The following is a 12,771-nucleotide window of genomic DNA, read 5'->3' as shown; positions in this document are numbered from 1 at the left end:
TCTGAGTTAGCTGTGCTCCAGAAATAAGACCAGTGGCCTTTTTCAATTGGCCTAATTTTTTTTTCATGCTGTTGGCTTTTGTGGATATTCCAAATTGCAGCTGCACTATTTGCCCCATCCCACAGGTGTCCAGCCAAATCTATTTTCTTTTTGGGAGAAGCCCAGGTCTCTTGTTGTGCTAGCCAAATGGCAGCTCCTTTAGAGCAATTTGGATATGTAAAGATAATTTGAAAACTGGATAAAAACAGCGTGAACGTAATGGTCCCTAGTGTGGCATTAATTATAGTCCACCGATGTCCTAACACATCTCTTCTTTGTGAAATATTATATCACATCCGTTGGTTAAACACCTTTACAAAGAGCAGAAAGGCATTAATACCAATGATATAAATAGGAGTATATTACAATATGGTACAGGCTAAATCAGATGCTACTGATTGGCTAAGATTTAGAAAAATATTACTTTCCCAACCCCACCCTAAGTTCATTAAGAAGGAGAGGCTAAGGAATATTAAAAGTTTCATCTTCAGGTAGTTTTGGCTAGCTTCCGCAAGCTATTCTTCAAGATTTCATAGTCTTAGTTCACTTAGCTGTCCAGCAGTGAGGTAGCAAGGGAGAGGTTACTAGCACAATCACCTTGCTTGGTTGGAGGCTTTATTATGTCCTCAGGTGGAAAGGTTGTTTTCTTAGCAAGAGCCAAAGGCACAGTGGGTCTGTCAGCGGACAAAGGAGAGGTTACCAGCTTTTTATCTTGTCCTTCACTACTGCTGTCCAGAAGGAACAACAACACCAGAAGGAAAGATAGACCGATCATCAGTCGGAGAGCCATTACAATGAAACATGGGCAGGTAGTCAATTCTCGGCACTTCGCAGCGGCGTTGATAATTAGCAGGACTTGATAAGGGTCCCTCAGCACGGAGCCAGGGCGGTTCCTCGCTGATGGACCTCCATGTAGTACCAGTCTCCTGGTTTCAGCGAGTGGCAGGGTTGCTATATATAAAAAGACCTAACACATTTCATTAGTGCCTGGCAATAATTAAGCATTGTGTTATTTATTAAATGACTGTCCATCTGGGTCAGGGCCAGTGGGGCGCAGCCCGTAGTCGCATTGGGCGCCCTGTTAGAATTTCATGAGGGCTGAATTCGGTCTTTCGATTGGGAGTGGCCTTCAAAGGGCATTTGACCATACTGGATCTGTAAAGCTGCACATAAATCTTTTATAATCTGTCCAGGTATGCCAAATTATGGTACAAAATCCTTAAACAAAAGTTTTACAACAGTTTTGGCATCTGCCTTTTTACAAGGAAATACATTACTAAAACTAACATATACTTACAATTGCAACATTTAAACATTTGAATTAAATCAATTTGAATATTTATAAAAGGTCCCCAGAGAGGGGAAAATGCTGCCTGCCTAACATTATGTTGCTGGCAGTAGTGCTGGGCCACAAAAGAAAAGTCTTATTTAACTGCAGCAATTAACCCCGCCCCCCCTTTGCTCACGCGTGTCATCCGGTGATGCATGCAAGCAAATAGGGCCAGAGCACCTGAGGCGCAACCGTCTGGGGAGCGCCAAAGGTGATCAGGGTGTAAGGTGTACCCAGCAACACTTCAAGAACAATTTGCAGCGTTTTAGTTGATATTAGCTTTTCCTATTTTTTTTTTTTTTGAAAGACAAAGAGAGCATATTTCTACCCCCTTGGGGTTGGCAGATTATTGCTTAATATATATATATATATATATATTTATAAATACCCTTGCTGATTACAGGCAAAACTGAGAAATTACTTATATTACTTCCCATATTTTCCTATATTTGTTTTATAGGCAGGTCAGGTTTTAATGGCTTCTATCTTTTAACTTCTGCTTTCAAACACACGTTGATTTAAAAGGGAAAACACAATCCACTTTGGCTCCCCTTTGGCAAAGTGACCGTTGATTACTCAGAGCCACCTTAAGGCTTAGTATGGGGTATTGACTACAGCTTCTATCTGCTATTTGTTACCAAAACATATTTAAAATCTTTTTCCATTCTCCTGGCTTTGACTGCCCTGCTGCAGCCACAACTTTGTTGTTTTTTAATAAAAAAACAATTTAAAATCTTATAACACATTAAGTTAACTTAAGGATTAAATGCTAAATACAAAATTAAACAACACTAGTTTTTTTTGTTTGGCAAAAATATTTCTTGGTTTTATAACCTCAAAACAACACCAATTTATTTTAAACTTATAAAACAAAGATTATACACATTTGTTCTTTAGCAAATTTGACTAACTTTTTTATAGTCAAATGATTTCACTTACATAACTTCTTGTCTGGATTATCTACAGACATTCCCAAAGGAATGGCTGCAAAGAAACCAAGATTTTTTCTTTTATAACATTTTCTTTTGACATTTGTACATAGTTTCACTGCTTAATTCCCTTCAATAACTACAGAGTTAACTTCTCACTTTCTTTTTTTTTTTTTCAACTTCCTCAAACTGTGGTTGCCTGCTTGTCCAGAACCTTATTTCTTTCCATGGGTACAGGCATTGTTTCACTACCAATTTAGCAAAGAGGGTGGGGTTTTTTGACTAACCCCCCTTTTATTTATTTATACACACCTATTTACATACACACATTTAGATGCATCTTATTTAACAATAACCTTAATTCTTTATGTCCGGACTTAATACCATCTTTCCTTGAGGCGGTAACAACCCCTCAGTACCAGTGCATTGTAAGAAAGGATAGTAACAGGGCTAGGGACAGCAGGAAAAATAGGGAGAACAGCCACATTAACAGCACTATAAAATGGGGGAGTTACTCTCACTGACCATAGGAATAATGACTCCTTGCTGAATGCAGGAGCTAATAACAGGTTGGATTTTTCCTTGGCCTGTTTTGATAGAGGATACTGCTGCACCTTGGGAAGGGGTCTTGCTGGGTTTAGGCGAATCTTAACGGGTTGGGCAGACCCAATGCACCCAACCTGGTTGGCATGATCGGCTCACAGGAGAGACCTTAGCCAGCAGTTCCTGTTGCAACGAGGAAGGGCTGGGGTCGGTCTCCTCCTCTAAACTGCCAGGACCACATTGTGAGCGGGACCAGGCACGTCCAGATACACACCATCTGGGGTACAGCAGATTATACAATTTAATTTACACAGCAAGTCTTTTCCCAAAAGGTTAACCGGTAAACAAGGACTGAGGAGGAAAACATAATAGTTAAATAGAGGACCGACAGAAATGGTTAGAGATAAAGAGACGGGGTGGGGCACAAAAACGTTGCCCACCCCTACCACTTGTGGAGCGGCCAGAGCGATGGGGACATTCCCTTTTGCAATGGCCCATCTGTTTGCAATAGTGACATGCGCCATCACTGGGTCCCCGGGAAGGTGGATGGTGGGGACCTTGGTTTGGCCTTTCCCCTCTCTTCCGCAATGGGCGGCTATTGCGGGGTCCCTGCATGTCCTGGAGCTAGAGGGTCATTAACTTAGTTTCAATGTGGCGGTGATAGTGTTGGCTAAAATTTCATTTATATTCTTTTCTTTACTTGGTTTACAGGTGCTAATTTTGGCCCAATCTGCTTTCTTTGGGTAGACTGTGAAAACTGCTTCCCACAGCCTGTTTCTAATCCTATTTATTGTGTCCTGGTCGTGTCCTGGGTCCTCCATGGGCTGCCTGATAAAGAAAATTTAATGTTTTCCTGGGCAGGACTCCCCTTAGGAGTAGGTTTAAGTCTGCCCAGGTAGAGTTATATCAGTGCGTGACAGTTTTTAATTCTTTTTGGAATTTAACAGGGTCTTCTTTTATTTTCAGAAAAATTTTAATCAAATTATACAATTCCGTGGGAGACCAAGGTGCATGCATAGACACCAAGGTCTCCTGACCTGAAGCACCAATGCCTGGGAATTGGCGCAAGGGGAACATTTCCTCAGTACGGGGAGACACTGTTTGAAGGATACATATAAGGGCTTTTGATACTTAAGGCGCTTGATTTTTTTTGCCCTTGGGGCCTGTGGGGGCTGGGCAGCAGCTCCCTGCCCAGTTCCGTCTGGGCAGAATTGCAGGCTAGGGTTATCCCTAGTGTACCAGTTCCACCTGTTTAAAAATTTACCGGTTGAGGGACCATAATTTGAGTACATGTACGCGGCAGGAGTGCCCTTCTCTGGCATGGGAATCCGCTTAGATTCCCCCTGCCCCCATTATGTATACCTGGCAGACAATCACAACCCAGCTGACAGGCATCCTCAAAAGGCTAAATATATAACACTTAACAGACCGGCTAGCACAGTGGACAAAACGTACCACAAAACACACCATATTTACCGTGTGCCCTTTCGCCCCCTGTCACCATCAGTCGGGGCGTAACTCTCAATCATTTCAGCATTCACACCAGAAGGGTTGGACATAAAGGTGAGGTCCCCGCACACCCCCTTCCAACAAAGAGCACCGGCCCGTCTTCAAGAGAATGGCGTCGGCTACCCTCATATCTCCGGGATGGTGGGCAGATTCCTGGGACTCCCCCTCTCTCTGAGCGGGGGAGGGAGCCCAAAACTCCAAGTGGGATAATCGGGGACAGGAACTCGGTTGCAAGGTCGGTTCAGGAAGGGGTCAGGGAAGAAAGACACTGTGGTCCCCGCACGCCTTCCTTCAACACAGAGCACCAGCCCATCTTCAAGAGAACGGTGTTGGTTACTCTGCTGCCTCTGAGTCGGCGGGTGGTTTCCCGGGGCTTTCCCTCTCTCCGAGCGGGGAAGGGAGCCTAGGGCTCCAGGAGGGAAACAAGGGTAGGGGCCCTGCGACCCTCACTCATTCACAAACATACGGCACACCCTCTAAACTGGCTTTTAGCCCCAATTACTGGCGGCTAGTTTTACGGCACTTCACTACCAGCCTATTGCCGGCAGGAAGCTTTCGGTGGCCAACCTACCCTAAACTGGCTTTTAGCCCCAATTACTGGCGGTTAGTTTTACGGCCCCTCCACCACCGGCCTATTGCTGGTGGGAGCTTTGGCCAACCTTAACCCTAGGGCCACTCCGGGGGCACTCACTTCCCCGGGGTCCGTAGTGGTCCCTACATCGGGGGGTTCCAGCCCCGAACCTATGACAGACACAAAACAACCAGAACAAGACAAAACAAAAGGGCGTCAGGCGTGTCTGTCAGCAAAAGGTTCAGATCCAGCATGCAACTCACCCAACCCTAAGCCTACGGGCAAATCCTCCATCAGAAACCCACGATAGAGATTTCAAAATATCTCTTACCTTTCAGATGGGCCCTGGGTCTGGTGGGAGATTGCCCGCGGTCCTCCGGTCTGGGAAAGTCTTCTGTGGATCCCGGACGAGCCCCCAAATTGTTGTGGAAAATTGACCACACGGTGGATTTTGGACCAGACAGTCTGAGGCTCCTTTATTGATCAATCAAACATACATGCATGGGGGAGTCAGCCAAGGCAGCTGAACCCACCCCCAACAGATAAAATGCGAGAGTTTATATAGGATAAAACCACAAAATTACATATACTTCCTTAAAATTTTACATCCATATAAGGGATAAAGCAAAGCAAGCTTTTCCTGTTTTTCAATAGTTTTGCCCTTTGCGGTTTCTTGCTCTGTCACCGGGCAGCTATTAATCACAAACTGTTACTTCTGCTTCTATAGTTTCTGTCTACCCTTCTCCTTTTCCCTCCCCCCTTCCCTCCAGGTCACACATACAGTTCACCTGACCCTACATACAGTTCACTTGACCAAAGTTTTAGGCCTTAGACCATTTTTCCTCCACAGAGCTAAATGTTATTATAATAGTTATAAAAATACAGCAATAATGCAGTATGAATGTCCTTCCAAAACTAAAGCTCTGTCTTCACCACCATCATCCACCTTTTCTTAATTTTCACCTGCTGGGAAAAGCAAGGGAGAACAAATGGGGCTTACAGCATAACCTGAAGGTGAGTAAATTTGGCCTCTGGTGAATTGAATCAGAAGCAAATTCTTCTTTCAAGCTCTCTCACCAAGAATGCCTCACCACCAGCCCTCATGTGGTTAAACCTAGAAAGCTGTTTGTGTCAGTGCTTCAGAAGACCTCAGCTGCTGTGATATCCCATGTGGGGAGAGGTGATCTTGGAGCTAGCCAGCATTCAACCTATTTTAAGGCCTCTTGGTTAAAGCCATTATTCTAAATCACTCCTGACAATGAAATGGAAGCCAGTGCAGATCACAAAGCATGGAGGTAAGATTCTCCCTACAGAAAATGCCCTCTAAGAAACAGACTGCCATACTCTCCACCAGCTGAAGTTTGGGAGGGGAGTCATCTTGTTGTACAGTCCCACGTATGGTACTTTGCAGTAATCCAATACTTCTCTCTGGATTGACATCTGTACCAGAATTGAAAGTTCGGAACCTTCTGGCCAAGTGTAAAAGACAAACAAAATGCTATTCGCCACTACTGCTCCCTGCGTGCAAAAGCAGCTGTGGATCCAACAGGTTACAAACTCACTTGAGTGTGCTGCTGTTAGCTTTGCCATTTCTTCTGATGGGTTCCTCCAACCTACAAGCATAAACTCAAATCATCGCTGAGGTGAGTCACAGCTGACTTGCCTGCATCAAACCCACCCTGTAACTTGCTGGCTAAACCAGTCGACTTCTCCCAGCTGGGTCTGATGAAACAGAGACCTAGAGCTATGTTATCTGAATACTGAAGACAATGTAGTCTGTACTGTCTTACTGTCTTCCCCTAATGGTCTTGCATACAAATTGAGCAGGAGGGTGACAAGACAGAATCCCACATCACTCTACACAAGCGAAATCCTGGGCCGGATGAGCCACCCTTTGGGCCTGTGGCTGGAATGGGATGGAGCCATTCAAGAATGATTCCATCCATTCCTTCCAGAGTTCGCCCTGTGTAAGCAGTGGCTCATTACACTGGTCTACAGTTTTTGAGAAGTCGCCTGCTTCAGAGATAAAAGGTGCTATTATGTATTTTGATGTGCTGAATTCAAATATGACAATTGAAACAACTGATTGGCTACTGTTTCTAAGATATTTAAGTTTTTACATTTTATGTCTATGTATATTGTGTAGATAGTAGAGTTTTAATCATAAATTGTAAACCTAGGTCTTTTCATGTGTTTATGGTTGCTTTACATGATAATATTTCACCAGTCCTGTTTATGTAACACTTTAAAAATCAGCAAAAGGGTTATATAAATAAAATTTATTATGAAACAAAAGGCAAAAAACTATTATGTACATAGTTTAGTCCTATTCAGTGTCTACTCGGCGCTTCTTGGCTTGTCTCTTGTATTCATTAAATGGAGCATCTCTTGTCACTGTCCAGCAATAGTCTGCAAGCATTGATGGGCTCCTTTTGCCCTGATAGCGTTTCTCCATTGTTGCAATGTCCTGGTGAAATCGCTCGCCGTGCTTGTCGCTCACTGCTCCGCAGTTCGGTGGAAAAAAATCTAGATGAGAGTGCAAAAAATGTATCTTTAGTGACATGTTGCAACCAAGGCTTTTGTATGCCTTGAGGAGGTTTTCCACCAACAACCTGTAGTTGTCTGCCTTGTTGTTTCCGAGAAAATTTATTGCCACTAACTGGAAGACTTTCCATGCCGTCTTTTCCTTGCCACGCAGTGCATGGTCAAATGCATCATCTCGAAGACGTTCACGAATCTGAGGACCAACAAAGACACCTTCCTTTATCTTAGCTTCACTTAACCTTGGAAATTTTCCACGGAGGTACTTGAAAGCTGCTTGTGTTTTGTCAATAGCCTTGACAATGTTCTTCATCAGACCCAGCTTGATGTGTAAGGGTGGTAACAAAATCTTCCTTGATTCCACAAGTGGTGGATGCTGAACACTTTTCCTCCCAGGCTCCAGTGACTGTCGGAGTGGCCAATCTTTCTTGATGTAGTGGGAATCTCTTGCACGACTATCCCATTCGCAGAGAAAACAGCAGAACTTTGTGTATCCAGTCTGCAGACCAAGCAAGAGAGCAACAACCTTCAAATCGCCACAAAGCTGCCACTGATGTTGGTCATAGTTTATGCACCTCAAAAGTTGTTTCATGTTGTCATAGGTTTCCTTCATATGGACTGCATGACCAACTGGAATTGATGGCAAAACATTGCCATTATGCAGTAAAACAGCTTTAAGACTCATCTTCGATGAATCAATGAACAGTCTCCACTCATCTGGATCGTGAACGATGTTGAGGGCTGCCATCACACCATCGATGTTGTTGCAGGCTACAAGATCACCTTCCATGAAGAAGAATGGGACAAGATCCTTTTGACGGTCACGGAACATGGAAACACTAACATCACCTGCCAGGAGATTCCACTGCTGTAGTCTGGAGCCCAACAGCTCTGCCTTACTCTTGGGTAGTTCCAAATCCCTGACAAGGTCATTCAGTTCACCTTGTGTTAGGAGGTGTGGTTCAGAGGAGGAGGATGGGAGAAAATGTGGGTCCTGTGACATTGATGGTTCAGGACCAGAAGTTTCATCCTCTTCCTCTTCCTCGTCTGACTCAAGTGAGAATGATTCTGGTGCATCAGGAACCGGCAGTCCTTCTCCGTGGGGTACTGGGCGTATAGCTGATGGAACGTTTGGATAATGCACAGTCCACTTTTTCTTCTTTGACACACCTTTCCCAACTGGAGGCACCATGCAGAAGTAACAATTGCTGGTATGATCTGTTGGCTCTCTCCAAATCATTGGCACTGCAAAAGGCATAGATTTCCTTTTCCTGTTCAACCACTGGCAAAGATTTGTTGCACAAGTGTTGCAGCATATGTGTGGGGCCCACCTCTTGTGCTGATCTCCAATTTTGCAGCCAAAATAAAGGTGATAGGCTTTCTTAACCATAGTGGTTATACTGCACTTTTGTGATGCAAAAGTCACTTCACCACAAACATAGCAGAAGTTATCTGCACTGTTCACACAAGTACGAGGCATCTCTGCTCACTTTGGCTAAACAGAAATGTGTCCCTTTGCAAAATCAAACACTGACAAATAAGAGAGCACGACACTGTATGATTTCTAGAGCTGATATAGGGCAATTTGTTCAGCAGAGTGATGTAAGCTTCATTATGATTGCATCATCTATGACTTCTAGGAATAACATGATGCAATTCATATCATGTATGATGCAATACCAGCTTCAGATTGCATCATTCATTGTTTTGCCTAAAAAGCAAGTACTGTCCAAACCCAGTCATAGATTTATTCATAGATCCAGTCAAAGATGTATTTTAGTCATTTCTGGTTTAAATTGAGATCCCTTCCCTTTATAACTCACTTATCTTCCGCCATTCCCAAGTCAAGGGTCGTATATACTGACCCAATAGCATATCTTGAAAACTAGAGCCAATCAACAATTTTAAGCATCATTTTCGTTCTCAGTGACCCAGAATTAGTAAAGTTTGACTACATTTATTTCAGAAGCATTTTGGCTGTAGAGCAGTGTAATCAACTTACAAGATCAAAGCAATCTCCATTTAGTACCTAAATTTGGAATGAACCGGATCACAGAGAGATGAAGATTCTAGTTATTGTCAGTGTTACCTTGACATGCCCTTTCCTGCCTTACCTAAAAAGGGAGGTTAGAGATGGGATGGTCGTGATGAGAAATGATGTTAAAGGGGTGGAGAATGATGCTCTCGCTTGGTCAAGCAAACACCAAAGCTTATCTGCTAGTAGCTTACTGAAAAACTGGAGCTTTTCTGGTACAGTTTAAGGAGTCGAGAACAATATTACTGTTGTTTTGATCTTCTATTGCAAAAATTGTGTAGTCATAAATCAGCCTAAATATCAATATACATAAGAGTTCCCATAGGAGACAAATATTTTGGTCACTAATAATATTAGACATTTATAAGATGGGATAAACGGACTGAGGTAAAATGTTCCTAAATGTGAACATAGCATCAAAAGTGTCATTACTCCATAACTAATCCCTCCCTAGTAAATTCTAGAGATTGTCGAACCCTGACTCTTCATTCCATTGGGGATATTAAAACACCCACTTTGTTTTCAGAGCCAAAGGTTTTTTCTTAGGGCAGTCTTTATAGAATAAGAATAGGACAAAGCAAGATTGTTATTAGTAATAAAAACTTTTTCTTGTCATCTTCAAAGTGCTTTCCAACCCGGATTGGAACAAAGGACTAAAAGCAGGCCTGGGAGTTCAGTGCACTGTTAGACCAGACCTCTCATTATTGGCTTGATCATGATGCCAAGCATCTTAATGGACCTTTTTATAAACAAACCGTTTATTTAAGTAGCTCTATATTTATTAGACTAACATATAAAGATTATATTTCCAGATTCTCAAGGGCCTGAACCTGCAAGTTCAGTCGGGGAAGACCATCGCTCTGGTTGGGTCCAGTGGCTGTGGCAAAAGTACTGCTATTCAGCTGCTACAGAGATTCTATGATCCAGTCCAAGGAGAGGTTAGTTTGGATGAACTGTCGATATTCCTGGCTACTAGGATGAAGATTAATTTCCTGAGTAGATTAGACCTATACTTTAAAAGGACATTACACAAAATTGGATTCTTAAAGAACAAAAGATACGTAGCATCCAAAGAAATTCTGAAACTGATTTTTCATTACTTGTATTCCATAATGATGAGAATATTTTAAAAACCTAGATAGGACTTTACTGATATTAAGGGAAGTCAAAATGTGGAGTCCTTTTTGTTTATCCTGCTCCTTCTGTTCTTCTAGTCTGAGGTGATTGTGAAGATATATTTTTAGTTCTTCCTGGTCATTTTGTTTAAATTGTATTGCTTTATTCCATGTGAGAAACTGCTAAACAAATACCTAAGTCAATTATTAGATCATTATTATTATTATTATACCATTATAACGACTAATTATTTTAAACATAATACATTTCCTCAAACTCTTCATTTATGCCTTTCCACTCAGATTACCTTAGATGGACGAGATATTCGGACACTTAATATAAAGTGGCTAAGAGAACGTATTGGCCTTGTAAACCAGGAGCCTATTTTGTTTGCTACAACAATAGCTGAGAACATTCGCTGTGGCAGAGAGGGTATTACTGATTCTGAAATTGAGAAAGCTGCTAAAGAAGCCAATGCTTTTGATTTTATATCCAGACTGCCTGATGTGAGTTGATGTACTTTTGATCACCTTATAACTATGACGAATTCTTTGGTTTCTCTCTCTCTCTCGCTCGCTCTCTCTCTCGGTTTTTCTGAATTTTTGTAGCCCAAATTCTCTGCTGGTGCAAATAGATGGTGCTTCACTAGCTTTTCACTAATGTTTTGTCATTTATTCTAATTGACAATTTGGCCCACAATGTTCTTAATTTACAATACTAATTGTATGTCACGTGGCAACATTTTTTAATAGGGTGGATAAGGAATTTCTATGGACAATGAGAGATTTTTCAATTTACCAGATTGTTTTTATTCTGTTTTCTTCTGCTAGCTATTATCTATCTTTTCCCACTTACCAATAGTCCCATCTTTTTTTTATTTGTTTTTTAAACTGGGTTGAGATTGGCAAACAAAATTGCTTTGATGTGTCCTGAGTAGTCATTGGTTAGTATTGTTAGCCAATCAAACGGCTGGATTCCTTCAGCCAGTTCTAGTTTGTCTGTTTTTTCACTTCAGTTGCTTCTTTTTTATCATAATTGAAAAATCTAATTGTAGAGTACATTCTTTAAGCTAATAGAAAACCATCACACCACATACTAATTCCTGGCCAATTAGAAGGTGAGACAAAAATGTAAATCGATCATTAGGAATTTTAAACTGTCCTCTACCTCAAGGGGAAAAAACACTGAATGTAATTGGCCAAGACAGTTCTTTTAGAAGTCATTATTCTTAAAGCGTTTATTGGAGCATCCATCATAAAACTTTTAAAAGAGGGAATTTCTGTTTGTGATGGTAACAATATGATGGGAGTGGGGGGTGTAAAAGGATTTCAACTGACCCCTTCTGCAATCTCTATGCTCCTCTGGTTTTCTCAGAAATTTAACACCATGGTGGGGGAAAGGGGTGCTCAGTTGAGCGGAGGGCAGAAACAACGAATTGCTATTGCCCGTGCCCTAGCAAGGAATCCCAGGATTCTGCTGCTGGATGAAGCCACGTCTGCTCTGGACACTCAGAGTGAATCTATTGTGCAAGCAGCTCTTGATAAGGTAGGAATCCTATTGCTAGAGTTATCAATCAATCAATAGTAAGAAGCACAACAACCATATGGCAAGCTTGACATTAAAGGCTATAGCATGCCATCCATTTTTAAGCACAGCTCTCCACTGGTTTCAAGGAGGGCATTGAAATCAATAGGGATGCATGCTCAAATTTTGGTGTCAAGATATGACCCTGTAATATTTAATCAAAACTCCATTAAGCAATCTCGGGTTGCCACCCCTGAAGCCCCTCCCCCTCTTCCACCTCTTTCCCAGAGGCCCTGCCTTCATCATCACTCGCTCCTCTCCCCACGCCCCTCCCATTGCTCGCTGTACCGTCTCAAGGAGCTTGCCTGCAGGTAGGAGGTGGCCCGGCTGAGCACAGGCTGGTACGCATTAATGACCTGGCACTCTCCCTGCCCTGCGGTAACTGAGCTTTTGGTTCAGGTGCCATAGGGTTGCCAGGTCACCAAAAGCTGGGCACCTGGAAACCCTAAATCGCACCTGGACACAGAAGCCAAAAGCCAGACTGTCCGGATAAAACCCAGACAGGTGGCAACCCTAAAGCAATCACAGGCTCTGTTTCTGTTAGCGTCATTCCTGATTGCCAGGATATTTGCAT

The 12,771-nt window shown here is 42.5% G+C and overlaps 1 protein-coding gene across 1 annotated transcript in view; it reads left to right on the top strand.

Moving 5' to 3' along the window:
• The window catches only part of LOC135873815 (ATP-dependent translocase ABCB1-like), a 70,469-nt gene that overhangs the window by 18,923 nt on the left and 38,775 nt on the right, over positions 1-12,771 (top strand). The window contains exons 12-14 of the mRNA XM_065398429.1: positions 10,310-10,435; positions 10,916-11,119; positions 11,988-12,158. Of these exons, the coding sequence (XP_065254501.1) occupies positions 10,310-10,435; positions 10,916-11,119; positions 11,988-12,158 (501 nt within the window). The remainder of the gene's footprint in view (positions 1-10,309; positions 10,436-10,915; positions 11,120-11,987; positions 12,159-12,771) is intronic.

Source organism: Emys orbicularis, chromosome 2, assembly GCF_028017835.1.
Source record: "Emys orbicularis isolate rEmyOrb1 chromosome 2, rEmyOrb1.hap1, whole genome shotgun sequence".
NCBI lineage: Eukaryota > Metazoa > Chordata > Testudines > Emydidae > Emys > Emys orbicularis.
This window is presented reverse-complemented; position numbering and strand designations above follow the sequence as displayed.